Source organism: Pieris brassicae, chromosome 3 (genome assembly GCF_905147105.1).
Source record: "Pieris brassicae chromosome 3, ilPieBrab1.1, whole genome shotgun sequence".
In the NCBI taxonomy this organism is placed as follows: Eukaryota; Metazoa; Arthropoda; class Insecta; order Lepidoptera; family Pieridae; genus Pieris; species Pieris brassicae.
The window spans coordinates 7,241,165-7,260,397 of record NC_059667.1 but is presented as its reverse complement, the minus strand read 5'-3'; the positions used below and the strand labels follow the sequence as shown (position 1 = coordinate 7,260,397).

The 19,233-nt window shown below is 36.0% G+C and overlaps 2 protein-coding genes across 5 annotated transcripts; one reads left to right on the top strand and one right to left on the bottom strand.

Annotated features, from left to right (window-relative positions):
* Positions 1-561: 561 nt before the first annotated feature.
* On the bottom strand, positions 562-18,979 carry LOC123706851. 4 transcript variants are annotated; one of them, XM_045656378.1, is made up of 18 exons: positions 18,846-18,979; positions 18,333-18,598; positions 15,513-15,644; positions 14,861-15,057; positions 14,459-14,600; positions 14,059-14,152; positions 13,508-13,687; positions 13,112-13,276; positions 12,478-12,640; positions 8,519-8,665; positions 8,074-8,292; positions 7,367-7,604; positions 6,550-6,684; positions 6,372-6,488; positions 4,635-4,827; positions 3,778-4,014; positions 2,336-2,524; positions 562-1,682 (listed from the first exon to the last, which is right to left on the bottom strand). In XM_045656378.1, the coding sequence occupies exons 3-18, from the start codon at positions 15,641-15,643 to the stop codon at positions 1,497-1,499; spliced, it is 2,733 nt and encodes a 910-aa protein (XP_045512334.1). In that variant the 5' UTR covers position 15,644; positions 18,333-18,598; positions 18,846-18,979; the 3' UTR covers positions 562-1,496. The 4 variants fall into 4 exon arrangements, with proteins under 4 accessions (XP_045512334.1, XP_045512337.1, XP_045512335.1 ...); XM_045656381.1 differs by lacking the exon at positions 3,778-4,014; XM_045656379.1 differs by lacking the exon at positions 18,333-18,598 and having other exon boundaries at positions 18,846-18,973.
* LOC123706852 (GTP:AMP phosphotransferase AK3, mitochondrial) lies at positions 16,011-17,960 on the top strand. The gene has a single exon (XM_045656383.1). It carries the CDS (start codon positions 16,494-16,496, stop codon positions 17,151-17,153), a length of 660 nt encoding a protein of 219 aa, XP_045512339.1. The 5' UTR covers positions 16,011-16,493; the 3' UTR covers positions 17,154-17,960.
* Positions 18,980-19,233: the final 254 nt, after the last annotated feature.

The following is a 19,233-nucleotide window of genomic DNA, read 5'->3' as shown; positions in this document are numbered from 1 at the left end:
CCGCACTCAGCAACACGTCCCAATTGTGACTGGGTTGTAGAATGGGACATAGCTGTATTTAACAAGACTAGAAAAAAAAATCCAAGGGCTCTGACTAATTTTAGGAAATCTTATTTAGAAGTATATATAGTTCTATTGCTTCAAGTTTGATTACAGGGAAAAGAATGAAGATCTTATTAATAGCAGAAACGTAATACTCAAACGCTGCAATTGGAAAAAAACATGATAATAGTAAGGAAAGAAAACAAAAGTAGTTTTTTTTATCATTTAAATAAAATAGACGTGCAAAATTATAAATATAAATGTATAAAATTATTTATGTAGTGTAGTTAAGTATTTTAAAATGTAATATCTGTAATTTATTCATTATTATCTGTATGTTTTAATTACATGCTCCGTTTATAGGCGCCAGATTCGCAGATAAGACTCCCTGAAATCGCTAATTTCTGTCACTTGACGTAATATAAGTCCAAGTTTGAACGTACGTGTTGGTTTTTTTTAAATATGGTAATCGTCATTTGAAGTGGTCAGGTAAATGAAACGCCTTTTTGTTTTCTTTTATCTTTTATATTATAAATGATTACATAAATTATTAAAGTTTGGACACATTGAGAACCATGCTATGGAAGACTTTTCTGCTTAAACAAACAAAATGTCAACGAGAAAAAAATCATACGATATTTTTAACAGTAACAATTGAAAATTCAATGTATGTTGTGCTAAAATTACAAGTGCAAAGGGTATTTTTAAGAGTGTCCTCTTATAATTCCATATTTGTACAAAAATATCCTGAAATCCGATAAAACTTAATATTGCTTAAAATTGTTAATGACAGATGTCTTATATCAGCTATATTATTATCAATGTGTTCCTATGCTATTTTTTATATTTATGTACATATTAAGTTCATTTCCTATTGACTCGTAAATGCATCGAAATTGCAATATTTAAATTTAAAATATTCGAATAGATCAAACGTAAAAACAGTAATATGAAATAAAAATAGACAACAAACAACTAAGAGTATTCTATAATCTGAAAATAATGATTATGTTAAAATATAATTAAATACTAATTAATTTTGAAATGCAACTTTGTAGCAAATTGTATACAGCAACACATTTGCATATATTTTAGCACCAAAACGATTTTGATACAAATTAATATTTTACTGAATATTCAGATCTTAAGGCATTAAAAATAAATCGCAAATATATTAATTAATATAAATCATCAAATGGTTATTCAATAAAAATAATATTCCCTGCAGTGGTGGAACAGAGCACACCAGTTGCTATACGAATAATGTTTTTTTTACATGTTATGGCGCCAATATTAAAGATCGCGCCATTTTAGTTAACAGTAACGTCACAGTTTTTGAAGTTCCAATTTTTTTTTAAACTACTAAAAATTATAATATTGCATTGTTGGAGCTTCATAATCTCATAAATCAGCCATTTTGTTCCATATTTCATAATGGCTTAAAATATTTAAAATTAATTAACTGTAGATTCATCGTCATCCGGTATCTTCTCGATTCCTATGAGTTCATCGAACAACGTGTGATTATCGGGAATGACGTGATGTTGGTGAAGATATTGACGTGAAAATTTTAACACCGCTCTTGCAAGTTGGCCCACTGTCCACTTTCGATCCACCAACACTCTGACCAATGTGTCCAGCTATAAGGTATAATCGTAATAAAAATGTTTATTAATATAATTTAAATACTTGTCGTATTCATTGACGTCATGTCTAAATAAAAATATCACTTATGCACTAATGCGAGTTTGCTGAATTTCATCATCGGACGTCGAGGCAGAATACAAAATTCCACCCGTATCACCTCGACGTCTGACGTTCCACGACTGAGCGCTTTTCAAGGCATTTTTTGCCGCGCACCACCGCTATGTGGAACCAGCTGCCCACTGAAGTATTTCCGAACCAATTCGACTTAGGGTCCTTCAAGAAAAGAGCGTACAAATTCTTAAAAGGCCGGCAACGCACTCGCGAGCCCTCTGGCATTGAGAGTGTCCATGGGCGGCGGTATCACTTAACATCAGGTGAGCCTCCTGCCCGTTTACCCCGTTTTATATAAAAATAAAAAAATGCGAGTAATCTTGTGGTTAAGTGTGCCATTGCCAATGCCAAGTTGCTTCCTCAAGAAGGAAAAAAAAGGTGGTCCCAGAAAGAAAAACATTAAATTGGCGATGACTCAAACATGTGTCTAACTGATCAACTACTTGCTTATAAAGAAAAGTGACCTAGGAAAAAATATCTCAGTATTGTATTATTTTCGTATAAAAAAAATTCATTGTCTGCTATATATACGTACCTTAAACAGATTTTCGTTTCCAAACGTGTAATAGAAAAGTGCTGGCACCCCAGCAACGCTAGCAGCCAGCCACTGTAAGAGAAGTTTCAATTGGGGATGGCCGCGTTGACGCGATCCACAACCCCAGTTTCCAGTTGCCACTGGCTTGCATGATCCTCCAGATACAATTTTGTTCGCCAATTCGTTTAACTGAAACGTTAAACTAACTTAAGGCAAATGCCATTGCTATTAATGCTTAATCGGTTATGGATATTTTTTTTTATTCTTCTGGCCAGGCTAAACTGTTTAGACCATATTTCTATTTTGTTCCCGAAATGCTTATTTAATGAAAAGCGTCCAGCAATTTGTAAATTTTAATGCGATAAGAGGATGTTTTAATTAGTGTTCTATTAAAAAAAAGGTAATTTCACATATTACGATATTAAAATTAATTCCTTTCAAAGTTTCAAGTAGATCCTGCAAAATATGTTGGAAGTCTTAAACAGAACTGGTTCTGTAACTCTGAGTTTGACAAAGTACACTCGTTTTATATTTGTTTGGAAATTTGAATGCCTAGACAAGGTTATTTTTTGTCACAGACGTATTCAATGGCGTTGAATACGTTGTCAAACTATTGTAGCTATATTAGCCGCCATTTCTCTAATTAGCAATGTGCAAATATACCTTAATTATCGAATTGAGTGCAAACATGTCTTTCATAGGCATGATCGGATATATGTTCTCTAAATAAATGACGTGAAATAATTATTTCGTTTAGACCAAATGAGAAAAACAATGTAATATAAAGCACTTAAAACTGGTTGGATTCACCGCTAATATATAATTGTGTTTGTATACCCCCCCCATCCACACTCTCCATGAGGCGACGCGAGCGCGAGAATATGGACTGTGCCCTCGTGTCGCCTCTCTGGCTCGTCGCTTTGTATCGGTAATGGGGCGACAAAAGACGCGAGGGAGCGACGCGAGTGCATCAACCACACAAGCATTGTAAGGTTGCGCGTGTTTTTTTATGACGGAGTAACGAGATATTTCAATATTTTTTTAAGTTTTTGGCAACCAAAACAATCGGATAAGCAATGCATTAAAAATGACATATAAACACCTAGACAAGACAAAGCTTAAATTAAATTATATGTATACAAGTATGATATCGTTTTATTGACGTCCGTCTTGCACTAGATGTAGCGAGCAACTAAATAACCAGAGAGTGTGGATGGCTACTCGTGCAGCCTCGACTCGCCAATATTCGTGTAGCTCGATTTTGAATTATTAAGGACTAGCGAAAACAAACCTAATGTTATGATATTAGGTGCTAGCGAGCATTAGGATAGATGAACGGACTCTTTAACGGCCTTTCTTTTCCTGTTAAAATGTTTTGGGTCTGGGTTAATTGTTAGTAATATACGAAAGAAGAATTAGCGACAGACACCAGCAAGTCTGACCTTGTGTTTTAATTTAATCGTGACAGGTTCACACTCAACGTTTTCTTCTATCGTCTCTACGATCATATTCACAACCCAGTTTAATTTTTTCTTCCTAACGTTAGGATTTGAAATCTGAGTTGAATTCGTCTCAGTTGATGCGCTAAAAGATCTTGTGTTACTATTTGAATCTGTTTCTTTTTCGTTTTCCGTTTCTTTAATTATCTCCTCGGGTATTGATTCTTTTACTTTACGTCTCTGTCAAATTAATCCAGGATTAAATGGGTATAATACATCTAGCAGGACTTGAAAGTATTTCAGTATCGTTTTAAGACATTATTTATAGGTAATGGAGTCTGAAGACGCTTTAGAAGTGTCTTACTTAGAAAAATAGTAATTTGCAGTATTATAATGAAAGTGAATAGAATGTTTTTAATATACATATATTCTTAATGCATTGTTAAAATATTTAAAAAAACCCAAGATTTTTACATCAAGACCTATATTATTTAAATTCAATTTTAAATAACGGTAATGGAAGTTATTCAGCCTGTAGACAGTCTTGAAGGACAGAGTCATAATCAGCACAAATTCAAAAAATATATTTAATGATCTAAGTTTAAATTTACGGCTAGGACTATGGATGCTATAGTCTGTATAGGCACAGACTAAGGTAGCTAATAACTCAAATTTATATTTTTTTTAGGTTTAATTTGTGTAAAGATGACAATTTATATCAGACTTTTCTACAGAGATAAAGATTATGATTAAAATTTGTATCCTATTCCATTTTATAATCACAGATAGTAACATTTCTGAGGAACGAACGAAAAGTTAGTTTAAAAGTTAGTAAAACTATGTAATTATTTATATATTACCAGATGTGCAGCCAAACGATGCCGGTGTCTTGCCAACTCGAGTGACAAAGATCGTGCAGCAAGAGCTAGTCTTCTTGGTGGAACTCTTTCTCTTTCTCTTCCATAGAGTTCTGCTACTTCCGCTCCTGCGCCCACTCCAGCGCCACTTGCCATTGACTCGCTTAGTGTTCGTTTGAGAAGAGATCCGGCAAAGCTGTAATAGGATTTTGTGTTTTTTTAATAAAGCGTTTCAGGAGATTTGTATGGAAAGGTTTAGTTTACATATTAATACTTAACTTATATAATGCATGTAGTATTAGCTTTTATGCATGTAAGTAATACATAGACTTCAAAACTTTATTACGGTCACAGTTTAACATAACATTATTAGTAACTTAATTATCAAAAAAAATCTATATATATATATATATAAATGAATCCCCATTTCCCTTGGTCACGTCATCACGCGTGAACGGCACCAATTTTGCTAATTCTTTTTTTGTTGTGTTTGTTATTGTCAGAAGGTTCTTTTGAAAGAAAAATTAAGACAATTGCGCGGAGAATTAGAAATTTTAGAAATACTAAACTACCACGTAAGTAATTCTGACTTTTGTAACGATAGCAATTTTTTAAAATTAAATTTAATACATTTTTATGGCGTTTGACATAACATTTACAGAATGCGTGCTCCAAATATCGTCAAAAAGGATGTAAGAAAAATGAATATCGTTTAAAACAAATGCTTCGATCGGAGACATTATATTGATAAAATACATATAAAATAATTACAGTCGCTGATTGCTTGTGGCATTTTGAAAAATCCATGTTTTCCACATTGCCAGTGTATTTCGCCTATTCCCGTGTCGGAATACTGACAAAACTATTTATAAAATGTTGTATATCATAAAGCATTAGAATAATAAACACTTGGTTTCTTAACACTGAATATTAGTTTACATAAATCCATAAATAACGACAAATTCATATCTTGTATTCAACTTTCTCATCCACAAAACTTAAAAATCTTTGTCGAAGTTCACATTTATTACGGTCTGACTAATAAGAACTTATAGATTTTTCCATCATTTACTTTAATAAACAATAAACATTTAATGACAGACAACTTAACAAAATTGTTTATGAGACTGGAAGGAACTAGCGTTTAACCAGGCTAGGCCTAGTCTAAACGCCAGTGCTCAAATAATTATATTATGTATAAGGTTAACCAAAATGAACAGGGTTTCTCAACGACATGTTTACAACGTTTTGAATGTAAGTACAAAATGTAATTGTTTTTGCGTGCAAATAAAGTTATTTTTATTTATTATTTCTTTATTTACTCACATGTACTCACATGTACTCACACACTTATGCACTCACACGTCGCGTAAAAGGTTTAAAAAAAGATCAAAATTGTAATAAAAGAAAAGTAATTTAAAATTATTAACTTTGGAGTTAACTAGTATTGTCTTTTATAAACACAACTTTTACACATTTAAAGAAAACACCTTTTTAACGGATTGAAGCTATGTATTATTATAAACTTATGTAAAATAATTATAAGTTTATATATAGGGATTGAAGCTATGTATTATTATAAATTTATGTAAAATAATTATAAGTTTATAATATAATACATAGCTTCAATCCCTTAAAAAAGTGATTTCTTTTTTTGGAGTTAACTATCAAGTTTGTTATTGTACTACAAATGTAACTTTTGTAATCTACGCATGTATAATTACATAAAGTAAATCGTACCGTATTACTGCCAAGTCTCTCGAGTCGAGCTCTCGATTTTTGCTATCGCCTTCACTATCGACTATGGGGTCATTCAACCAATGGTTAAATTGTTCGTAAACCTCTTCTAATTCGGACCTGTACAAAAGTTTTATTTTTAAAATTTATAACGTTCTAAAGGATATGACGTCATACGTACGTGTATTCTGTGCTGAAGCTGTATTTCGAACTGTTTCCCGTTTCTTTTCTTGACAGTAAACGTCTTGGAGGTTTGCGATTTTCAACTGTTTCCTCCTCAGTTAAAACGAAACCTACAGAGCCACCGCGTTTCACTCTGAAATTTAAGGGTGTGTCACTTTCCGCTAGATGGCGCTATTAACAATAACATTGATAATCTTTTTTACAAGTAATTAATAGGTGTTTCAAATTATTCAGAAGCCAGTCCCTACACTTAGGATGCCCTGTGTTGCGGGTAAATACAGTGAATAAAATGAGAAAAAATCAGTTTTTGCTAAGCGAATTTGTATGGGAAAGACATTAGCTCACGCTTTGTCTTGTGACAATTTCCATATAAATTCGTTTGTCGTAAGCGGGTCACGCCCATGCAAAAAGATTTTGTCGCAAGCCCCTAAGAACTTCTATAGCTTCTCTGTAGGAACTAAGAACGACGTAGTTTTTAGAAAAGACAGAGGATTATAGATTATAGGTGTATTTATAGTATGATGATGATAATTTTAAATAAATTTAAACTTCAACGAATTCGAAATCTAGAATACTCTGATCGCCTTTTAGACAATATAGGCTGGGTTCGTGAGTGAAGTCCAATAAATCGGCTGGAATTAAATAAAATATCTATTATGTGAATCACCAAGTTTGGCTAAAACCATCTGAAAGAATTTGTCAGGTTACGTGTCCCAATCGCAGTAATAGAACACCCGTTTATGTCCGTATCATTGTTGTTTATTGTTCTCGAATCCAAAACTTATGACCAAAGGGTTATACAGAAAAATACATACCTAATATCATTGTCATTAACTTCAGCCCCAGATATGCTGACACCAACTGCATAACTAGAACTATCTGTTGACCAGTCTCCAGTGGTACTGGTCGTGCATGAGGTTTCTGCCTCTCTCTTCAGTGCGTCTCTTAGGCGAGAGGCGAAACTCAATCTCCTTTCCTCGGTCGAGAGTTCTTTTGAGTACTGGAATGAATTTGGTCGACCACTTTCGCCACGGCCTTCGTCTTCACTACCCGCTAAAAGTAACGTCTCCATATGTATTTATGTCACTGATATTTCAATCGAAATTTATTTGTTTACGTGAATAGGTAGTTGGAACGTTTTTTCAACAAATACAACAAAAATCATAAACAGAAGTAATCTAAATAGAGTTTTCCAGGCTTTTTAAGAGTTTGAAATACCAAAAAGGCGGCAGTGCAATATATTAATTGTAAAGCATAAATATAAAATACACAAAAAGTATATCATTAATATACCACATACTTCAGGATTCATAACCTAACCCTTATATATAATAATAAATAATAAATATCTTCAATTTAAATAAAGAATATGCAGAATACCATAAAGAATAATAATAAAAACAGCTCAGCAAAGTTTGTATAACAATGTATCTGCTTCAAACATCGTATGATCATGTATCGGGACTCAAAGGAAGTATGTGTACAAACATAAAGATCTAAGAAGCGTAAGCACAGAACTTACCATCATCAAAGCTGCTATTCGCACTATGAAACTCATCATCGCTAGAATTGCAGCTGGAGTAAAGACTGTCTTCCTGAGTTTCAGCTGTCTGAAGTCCAGAATTTCTCGTAACGGGCAAACACTCCCCAGACGATCCAAGTACAATAAATCTACCGCGACGATTATTTAATGTACCAGCATCGGGGGATAACCAGCATTTTTGCTTTTGTAGTTCTAAACCTAAAAAAGATATCTCGTTAATAATCTTTAATGTATAAAATGTCTATAGGGCAGAACACAAAGTAATGGAATACAATAACTAACGTAGACTAAGTGTGTAATAACAAAACTAAAAACTAACACCTTTGTATTTTTTATAGTATGGATTTAAAGGGGCTTTATTATTATACGTTTTGGAAAAAAATATATATCTATATTATATGGAATAAAATAATGTAAAACTCACTGGGATCGTTCAAATTAAGCGTTGCGGCACAATAGTTCTGAGGTGATGGACTTCTGCTGTTTAGACTGTTGATCGTACTGCACGAAGACGCTTGTTTTATCATGACAGTCGCTTCCACGTCTGTTGGTGACAGACTAAAAGACTCACCTGTAAGACAAATACCATATCATAACTTACGAAACTACTTACGTTGAACTTAGTTTTTTCTTCCAACTTCCAAAAAGCGAAAGTCAACGGGATTAATTCCCAATATCTGTCTTAGCTATACATAATTTCTTAACCATATCATAACTAACTTATTATTGATTGGATTGGAAAACTTTATTAAGCACGACACCAGTGAAACAAATGAATATTTCGGATTTATATAACGACAAACTCGCTTTTGATGTTAAGTGATACCGCCGCCGCTAGACACTAACATTGCCAGCTCGCAAATGCGTTGCCGGCCTTTTAAGAATTTGGACCCTAAGACGAATTGGATCGGAAATACTTCAGCCCGCTGGTGGTTCAGCACAGATCGAATTTCGTATTGTGCCAGTGCCGTATGTGACTTAAATATACTTATGTTTATACAATATTATAGGAACCACTAATCCATTGTTCCACTAGAATACGGATATCAATTAATAAATGTTTTCAAGGCATAATTTAAAAATATTTTAATTGATCCAGCCAGTCATCGGCGTCGGGACGTAACGACCCCATCGCCCACTGGTGAAATAACCTGTGACAGAGGTTATTTCACCAGTGCAGTCAGTCAACCCCCTTCCTAGTGGGAGTGCCATGCTGTTGCTTTCAGGCTTCAGCCAAACGGGCAGGCACGACCGGGGCAGTACCACTGTCTCACAGAAAACCGGCGTGAAGTGATGCAATAGTTCATCTTATTGTATTCGCGTTTCGTGCGGTGAGTGAGACTCCCGGAGCCCATCAATTCCCCCCCCCCCCCCAGAATATGAAGTTGCAGTTTAAACAGAGATTACCCCAGGGGGGTACCACACGTTTCCGCTGTGGAGAATCTCCCTCTGAGCGTCCATCATCGGAACAATCAGTATTCGGTGGTGGATGCACAGGCTGCCCTTCGTATTCTGGGGTGGGCAAAAACTGCGCAAAAAACTTTAAATTTAGGTTTCGATCTCGGGGCAAACGGAAGAATTTACCGAAGGCATCCCCTTCCACGCTCTCAGTGGACTTTACCAATGTTAGGGGGCTCAACTCTAATCTTAACGCGGTTCACTTTCACCTCGAAACTGCGAAGCCGGCCTTATTCTTCCTTACTGAGACTCAGATATCCTCCCCGGCTGATACATCCTACCTCTCCTACCCGGGGTACAAATTGGAACATTCATTTGTGCCGCGGGCGGGAGTTTGCGTGTACGTCAGAGAGGATATCTGTTCTCGTCGCCTCGGGTTGCTTGAAGGAAGGGACCTATCTAGCCTCTGGCTGCGCGTAGACTGCGATGACCATCCGCGATTCTACGCATGCCTGTATAGGTCCCATAGCGGAAATACTGAAACTGACCGACTCATTGAGCACATCCAAATGGCTACAGATTCCCTGCTCGAAGGGGTTCCTACCGCTGAAATCGTGATACTTGGCGATTTTAACGCTCACCATGCCGATTGGCTCGGCTCGGAAACCACCGATCACGCGGGAAGATCCTTTCACGACTTTGCTTTAGCTTACGACCTGTCACAAATGGTCCCTGCGATTACACGAATACCAGATGTGGATGGTCATAAACCCTCTTTGTTGGACCTTCTGCTGACCTCACATCCGGAGACCTATCAAGTCTCTGTTGACCCGCCATTGGGTTCATCGGATCATTGTGTGGTCCGGAGTACTGTGCCTACTACGCGCCCTCCTCGGCCCCGTTTTTCGGGTTGTCGCCGTATTTCGCACTAAGAATGCTTTAATGCATGGGCGGAAGCGGCGATATCTCGTGATGCCAATACCATCGAACATAAAAAAGCATATAACTCAGCCTCCAGGTCCTTCAAACGGGAAATCTCTAAAGCAAAGTCAGAGCACATTGCCAGATTTGGCGAGAGATTGGCCCAACTCCCTTCGGGGACTCGAGCCTTCTGGTCTCTCGCCAAAGCTGTACAAGGGAATTTTTGTCATTCCACCGCTGCACAGGGAGGATTACTCGCTCGCCCACACTGCGAAGGAGAAGGCCGACCTCTTGGGCTGTCTCTTCGCGTCCAACTCGACCGAGCATGACCGAGGGGGATCACCACCGACGATTTCGCGGTGTGATTATTCAATGCCGGAAATCACATTCCGGCAACGTGCTGTTCGCAAGGCACTATCTTCCTTAGACATTCATAAGTCGAGCGGGCCGGATGGTATCCCTCCAATTGTGCTGCGTACTTGTGCTCCTGAGTTGGCTCCGGTCCTGACGCGCCTATTCCGGTACCTGTACTCGCTCGGCACTGTCCCGAAGTGCTGGAAGACTGCTTCGATACATCCGATCCCTAAAAAAGGCGATCGCTCTGATCCGTCCAACTATCGTCCAGTAGCTATAACCTCCTTGTTCTCCAAAATAATGGAATCGATTATTAATGGCCAGCTCTTGAGGTATCTAGAGGGCCACCAGCTGATTAACGATTATCAGTACGGATTTCGTCGTGGTCGTTCGGCTGGTGACCTTCTAGTATACCTTACACATAGATGGGCAGAGGCAATTGAGTCCAAGTGGGAGGCGCTAGCGGTTAGTTTGGACATAGCGAAAGCCTTCGATCGGGTGTGGCACAAAGCACTGCTCTCGAAGCTTCCAGCCTACGGGCTTCCCGAGAAATTATGCGACTGGATCTCCAGCTTTCTGGCCGATCGGAGCATCAAGGTCGTCGTCGACGGAGCATGTTCCGACCTTAAACCCGTGAATGCTGGGGTCCCACAAGGCTGTGTTCTATCCCCGACCCTGTTTCTTCTGCATATCAATGACATGTTGCAACTTAGCAACATTCATTGCTATGCGGACGACATCACTGGGGATACTCTTTACACTGGCCGGGCAGGTATTTCTCGGGCAGTTGTCGATGAGTACCGGAACAAACTTGTGTCTGAAGTCGAAACTCTACTAAGTGGAGTCTCGGACTGGGGTAGACTAAACCTAGTCCAATTTAACCCCAAGAAGACACAAGTTTGCGCGTTTTCCGCGAAAAAAATACCCTTTGTCGCTACTCCTCTTTTCGAAAACACTCTTCTTGAAGCCACAGCCAGCATCGGAATACTTGGCGTTGACATATCGAACGACGTTCAGTTTCGCGGTCATTTGGAGGGAAAGGCTAAATTAGCCTCCAAAAAGCTTGGTGTGCTCAGCAAGGCGAGACGGTACTTCACTCCGGGCCACCGCTTGCAACTCTATAAAGCGCAAATACGGCCCCACATGGAATACTGTTCTCACCTCTGGGCGGGGGCTCCCCAGTACCAGCTCCTTCCACTTGACCGTATCCAACGAAGAGCGGTTCGAATCGTCGATGACCAATCCCTCTCCGAGCGGCTCGATCCTTTGGCGTTGCGTAGAGATGTGGGGTCATTCTGCATCTTCTACCGCATTTACCATGGAGAGTGTTCAGAGGAGTTGTTCGGATTAATACCTGCAGCTGAGTTTCATCATCGGACGTCGAGGCAGAATACAAAATTCCACCCGTATCACCTCGACGTCCGCCGTTCCACGACTGAGCGTTTATCAAGGCAATTTTTGCCGCGCACCACCGCTATGTGGAACCAGCTGCCCACTGAAGTATTTCCGAACCAATTCGACTTAGGGTCCTTTAAGAAAAGAGCGTACAAATTCTTAAAAGGCCGGCAACGCACTCGTGAGCCCTCTGGCACTGAGAGTGTCCATGGGCGGCGGTTTCACTTAACATCAGGTGAGCCTCCTGCCCGTTTGCCCCCTATTTTATAAAAAAAAAGCCAACAATATAATTTTAAGTCAAAAATAGTTATATACCAATAGGGGATAATCTTCTATCATGTTTAGAATCTCGACTCTTAGTTGGTGACTGGTGGAAAGCCAAAAGACTCTTGTTTAGTTCTCTCAAAATATTGTCTTCTTCCCATTGGCTTGCTGGGAGTGCACTATAATCTTCTGCGTCCATTAAACACACATTGACCTGGAACAATTGAAATATGTAGCACGCTTCTTTGCTACATCAAAAACAATATTATACGGGCACAGTCGACACGGAGAGGTTTAACTAAAGAAGTAGAAGAAGGTAAGAGGGAAACTTCTCAGAGGAAGAACTTCGAATTTGTAATAAAATATAAGCAAGAACATGCATCGTTCCAATACTAAACTATACAAATTGTATGTATATATTTTTATAAAATAAATTTTGTTGAGGGTAACACATAATATTTTAACTCCGAACGGCACACTTGATTCTGCGTTTTTGTTTCGCTTGGGTTATACGGCTAGACATACTTGAATCTGATAATATTTTTGCATATTTTATTTATTAGTTCGTGGATGCCTAGAGGTGCCCAAATTGTTTTTGTTTCTTTTCGAGCTGTCAGCTGTCTCTTTGATTACACTGTGGTCATGCCTAAGTGAAGTACCTATTGGAGCGTGATGAATAACTTACCGTCTTCGGTTCAGATAATAGTTCTATATTAGCTTTTGATTTCCTGTCACTAATTCTGCTAAACATTCTAACACCTTCTACTTTTAAAACTTCGTTGTCTTCTAGCGCTTCGACGGATAACATTGCAGGTAGTAATTCGGGCATCATAAACATTGATAGGGTTTCCTGTAGGAAGAATTGATTTTAAAATAAATATTAAATTAATTATATACATAAAATAAATGATAACTTAAAACGTATTATTCTTATTATTTTTGATTCTGTCCAAATAGTTTGACTATGTTTTTCGATTATTTCTGTAAAGGTCCGATCTCTTTGGTCAGTTTTAAGTATTGACACAAGTATGTTTACGTGATGCGAAGTTCACCGGGCCAGCTAGTAGTAAATAAAACATACCTGGGACTCTCCATCTATAAGTACATCACCACCTATTCGACTTGACGAGAAGCATACTCTGATTGCGTCATCGTTTTCGCATCTCTCAGGTCTACCCTCATGCCTCACCATAAGCTTACACAAGGGCAAAGAACATTCCAGCCAGTCTTCTATTGTTAACCATTGCTTTGAGGTTAGAACCTTAAGAAGAAATATTGAAGCTAATAAATATACAAAACGAATAAGAAAATACCTTTCAAATTTCGCAGGTTCAGGTATGTGACATAGTATTTTGTAAAGAAAATTCTAGAAACAACAAATTAGCATGCAACTGTCCAAAACATAATTAAAAACAATGGTGCTTTCCTCGTTCAACGTATATAGCAATACAGCGAGGAAATGCTGACCAAACTTTTAATTTTTTTTCTTTACTATATAAACTTTTTAAATTTATATTAGTTTTCCATTTTTAATTATTATTATATAGTTTACAAATACTACGTTAGTATGTAAAAAAAATGAAATGAATGATAAAAACCCGGCGAAAACACGCAATATCAATATGACCTTACCTGTCTACTTAATTTTATAGAACCTTCGTTACTATTTTTATCCAGCCACTCAAAATAATGTAAAATGCTTTTTAGTTTATTCCGTTGAGATTTTCTGAAACCAATTACGAAGAGGTTACCTGACATTTATGATAAAATTGTTTCTAGTAACACCCGGGGCAGGGATAAAATTATAGAATGATTGTTATTTATTTTATCAAAGTTTCGATATAGAAAGCACGTTTGACAGCCACACTCCCATATCTTTAAATAAATGTTTATTTAGTAAATTAAGATTTTTTCAAAAGACATTTTGTTTTAGAAAATAGTTTTTTTTAAACAATCGGAATGGTAGTTAAGACTTATAAGATTAGGAAAGCAGAAATTTTGTGTCTACCCACATTGAGGGTATATTTATTACCTGTGTAAATTCTTAAAAAAATGCGTAAAGTTGAAGTCTTGTAATGTCGGGTGTGTTTTGAGCGTTCTTTTTGGAAACGTTGAAAAAAAGGCGTGAGCGATGAGAGATGAGACCAAATTGTAGTCCAGTTCAGTTACATCACCTAAAATTACACAAATATGTATATTTAAAATTTAAATGGTTTAATTTGGGTTTGTTCTCTTCTTTCTTTCTATTTCTTACTTTTGTCTATGGGTATGTGTTTTAAAATAAAGAATAAAGTCGTCTGTGGCAATTTTTCATTTCTCATATTAGCGTAAAAATTAAAATTTTAATGAAACCAATCTGTTTTCAATACTTAATTGGTAGTTCAAGATCTTATAATACATCGATACATTTACGAGTAAATGCATTGTTACCAACTTTGCTGTTGTAAACTGAAAACAAGTCCTTTAGGAGGGCGCCACTTCTTTAGATGCAATGCTCTATTAACCATAATGCGTATTGTGTTATCCAAAAAGTTTGCTCTTTCCTCATCATTTAATTCTTGTTCCAGGAACTGCTCAAAGCCTTTCAAGAGATCAGGGTCTTTAATATCGTCATCAGGGTCTATGCCGATACTGTAGAAAAATGACATTATTTATTATTACTAACAACTAAATGTTATAGTGCCGGCGTCGTACTTGCGAGCCTTCTGGCTACGTGAGTGTTCATGGGCTCTCGTATATTATAATCGAATACGTTGTATTGTCGTTTGTTAACATAGATTTTACACATTGAAATAAAACACTTTTTTACCGGATTGAAGCTATGTATTATTATAAAACTTATAATTAATTTACATAATTTTAAATTTTCCGACGTTTCACCGAGTCACCATGACCGCGCACGCTGTAAAGCACGCGAAACGTTTAATTTCAAAAACGGAAAAATTTAATCCGGTAAAAAAGTGTTTTCTTTCAATCTAATACCTTTTTGACATCTCGAAGTCATACTTAACTCTCAGTCTTGAGTTTGAATCTTACTCTTATGAATTTTAAATGATTACTAATCCAATAATCTGAAATTAACTTACTTGCACATATCGTGGATTTTAAGCATACTGGCGGTGAGCTTTGTTGATGAGGACGCTACGAGAAGATGTTTCAAGTGGCGTTGGACAGATGTCCACCAAGGGAGGTCGCAAGGTAACATGACAAGCGCCATTCTGGAAGACCATATCGATTTGTAGCTAAAAATATTTATTAATAAACCTTTAAATAGTTTTGACCGTTCACATTTCTTCAGTTCTGTGAAGTTTGATATTTTTTGCCAAAACTTGTAGGAAACGAATAGAGAATACAGGCCTTAGGTGCAGTATATTATTAACATGTAATAGTAGATCTATGCCGTTTATAAAATAATTTTCAATAGTAAATAAGGTACAACAATCGTTTCATTTTATAAACAAGATATAAAACAATGTTATTGAAACTGAACTTTGAAACAACCGTTCGTACATTTTCGTATAGCTTAGAGACTAGCGCCACCGCGCTGCGCTCCAATGTATTCGGTGTGTTTCAGTTCAGCAGTTCTTCTGTTTGAGTTTGACGTGCACGACATTTAGCAAATTATCAAGTGTCAGAATTAGATTCGAAATTCAAATGTCACAAGATTAATTGATGCAATATCAATTCCATTGATAAATCTAAAGTCCAATCCAAACTCCAAAGTCCATTGACAAACAAAACAATAATAAAAATTAATTAAGTTTAATTATATTAAGGACACAGTTATTATGAGTTATGACGTTACGCTCATTAAGTCATTTGTTATCACCAGCAACTGTGATATTAAAGAATTATATAAATAGTGCTGGCTCATGTGATTGAGTTATGTATGTGTTAAACAGTAGTTTACATTCATAATATTATATAAAACCAATACGAACAGATCGAACTTATAAGACAATCTTATCACAACGAAATAAAAAAAGATAAAAAGCTGAGCTGATTATAAACATTAATGTGAGTTTACTTCTATAGAAATTTATATTATTTTTACTACAAAACCCACAATGCAGATAAAAACAAAATTATTGAAAACATTAATTTTGGGGGCTCCTGCATCAGGAAAAGGAACAATATCATCTCGATTAGTAAAAAGGTATGGGCTTGAACATGTTTCAAGTGGAGACAAGTTGAGGGACCACATAGAAAAGCAAACAGATCTTGGCAAAAAAGTTAAAAGTTACTTAAATGAAGGCAAGCTGGTACCTGATGATGTAATGATAAATTTTATGGTAACAGAATTGAAGCAAGTAGAAAATAAACCATGGTTATTAGATGGTTTTCCTAGGACAGTAACACAGGCTGATACCCTGTGGAAAGTTAAACCTGTTGACATTGTACTTAACCTTGTAGTTCCATTTGAAGTTATAATAGACAGAGTGAAAAACCGATGGGTACATTTACCATCTGGGAGGGTCTATAATATAGGTTTTAACACACCTAAAGTGATGGGAAAAGATGATGAGACTGGAGAAGCTTTAATGCAGAGGGCTGATGATAAGCCAGAGGCTGTAAAGAAACGCTTAGAGATTTATGAAAGTATGACAAAACCAGTCATTGATTTTTATAAAGGAAAGGGTATTATTAAAAACTTTGAAGGCAGAACATCTGATGAAATATGGCCTAAAATTACTGACTATATGGATAATTTGTTGAAAAAAACATAAGTTTTTTAACATTAACTGACATTGAAAAGGTAAAGTAAATTACATTAAATGTAAGGTAAAGTAAATTTTTTAGAAACATGATTTTGATACATATTTACTATACAATGTCTTCCAATATATAGCACAAAAATAAGTATTACTTTAATTGTGTTATTAATTACATATTATATGATATTGTCTTCTCATGGCAGTTGATCCTAGTCAATATGTTTACAAATATTGTAAATAGTAATTATGTTGCACAAAGTACCCAAAGATTGAAAAAGCTAACTGGCATGCTCAACACTTATATTATAATGGAAGAATAACTTTTAACAGACATACTTGTTGTACCTCGAACCATTAATATTTAGGATAGTAAGGCTAATATTTAGACAGTTTCAAGGATAATTGTAAAATTTATAAAAATATATTTTGTGCTTGTTAGCCTAAGTATAATTTTTTACGTAATCATGTAATATTGTATTTGAATACTGAATCAATTTTGATCTAGATTGGTTAATCTATATAAATTTTAATTTCTAAAGTTTAAAAATACCTATTATTCACCTGTGCCTTATATCTAAATACTTATTAATTTTAATGGTGTCTCTAAGATGATGTACTGTATTTTTATCTTGTATAATGTTTTTGAATTTTTTTTTTATTTGACCCATTAGGTCATTACATTGTTTTATAATCAGTGATTGTTTCTATATCTAATTAAAACTACTTGTTGGAGTTTGTAATGACAAACGGTAAGGATTGTTGTTATTGTTGCTGTAGTTTAAAATTTTAGAGAGGTGTTATTAAATTTGATATAATATATATAAAATCTAGTTTTATTTGTTGTTAGCTTAGGTCTAGACCTAGTCAAGTCTGATATTATATGGTAGACTTTCAGATGTTTTAATAAAACTAAAACACGGGTTTCATACAAGTTGGTTTAGCTGTTTATGTGAGATAAAGTGAACAAATTCAGACAGTACTTTAGGATATCATTATTATTCTGTGATTATCATTATACTTTCGACAAACTAGGTTATATATAATTTTGCTGGTTAGCGGTTCTCACGTCAGTGGCCGTTGACATTTTGAGATCATCGTTCCAGTCCAAATGGGGAAGTATGTCAAGGAAGTAACCTAATATCAAAACTATTAGTGTAGTTATTGCTAGAATTATGTGTTTAAAATACTTACTTTAAGGCAAGTTTTACATAAAGAAGCACACAAAGAGACACTATAAAACATTAGTTTCACTGTCGCCGCGCGACCATTGGTTTTTTGCGCACTTTTTGTTTCTTTTTCATTGTCTGCACATACGTCCTTGTAATTTTCTTAGCATATAATTTCTGAATAGTTTTTTTTATAGACAGAAATAGTGTGTGTAGTGAAAAACGAGAGTCGTTGCGGGCGATGCGAGCGCGCGGTTCCCGGCTATTTTTAGGAGCTTTCGTACATCGCCACTGAAATTAGATTGTAAATAAAACTCGGATTATCGGAATTTGTAGACACGAATACGATGTTTCTGTTTGAATTAGTGAATAAGTTTATTAATCAATAATCTGTTTTTAAAAGCTTTTAAGTACTTAGGCCTTAAGAACTGTATTTATTAAGAAAGAAAGCGAAATTTAAAATATTTTTTCGCAATAATACGAATTTGAAATCAAGTACAAAAAGTTGTGGCATATTTTGTATCTAAAACAAAATTACCTAGAAAAATTAAAACCAATTTACTGCACTGAAATTATTTGTTACACTATGTTATACACTGAACGCACGTAAATTTCAGCATTTTGAAACGTGCAGTTGGAACGTCGTCGGAAACCGTACTGACGCCGACTTTCTCCGGGGGGCATCTACCCTGGCAGGGCACCTCCACCCCTGTAGTGACGTCATTGGCGTCACGTCATGACCTACGATGCCGTACGAAGGCTTTACTCCCCATCCTCATCACGTGTTGATGTGCTCGTAGAATATTATATTAATATCTTGGTTACGTCAGCGGTTTTAAAATCGCTTAGAACGCTTAGGTGTCAAGACGAGAGCGTAATTGGGTTAGGTGCTTAGACATTTCATATTTATAAATATAAACCTGTCT

Excerpts from the sequence above, each read along its gene's own strand:
- LOC123706851 (XM_045656378.1), bottom strand. The coding sequence starts at position 15,643 with ATGGCGCTTGTCATGTTACCTTGCGACCTCCCTTGGTGGACATCTGTC. Across the intron at positions 8,293-8,518 it reads GCTTAATTTGAACGATCCCA|GTTTAGAACTACAAAAGCAA; the intron begins GTGAGTTTTACA and ends TATCTTTTTTAG. Across the intron at positions 7,605-8,073 it reads GAATAGCAGCTTTGATGATG|CGGGTAGTGAAGACGAAGGC; the intron begins GTAAGTTCTGTG and ends CGTTACTTTTAG.
- LOC123706852 (XM_045656383.1), top strand. The coding sequence starts at position 16,494 with ATGCAGATAAAAACAAAATTATTGAAAACATTAATTTTGGGGGCTCCT.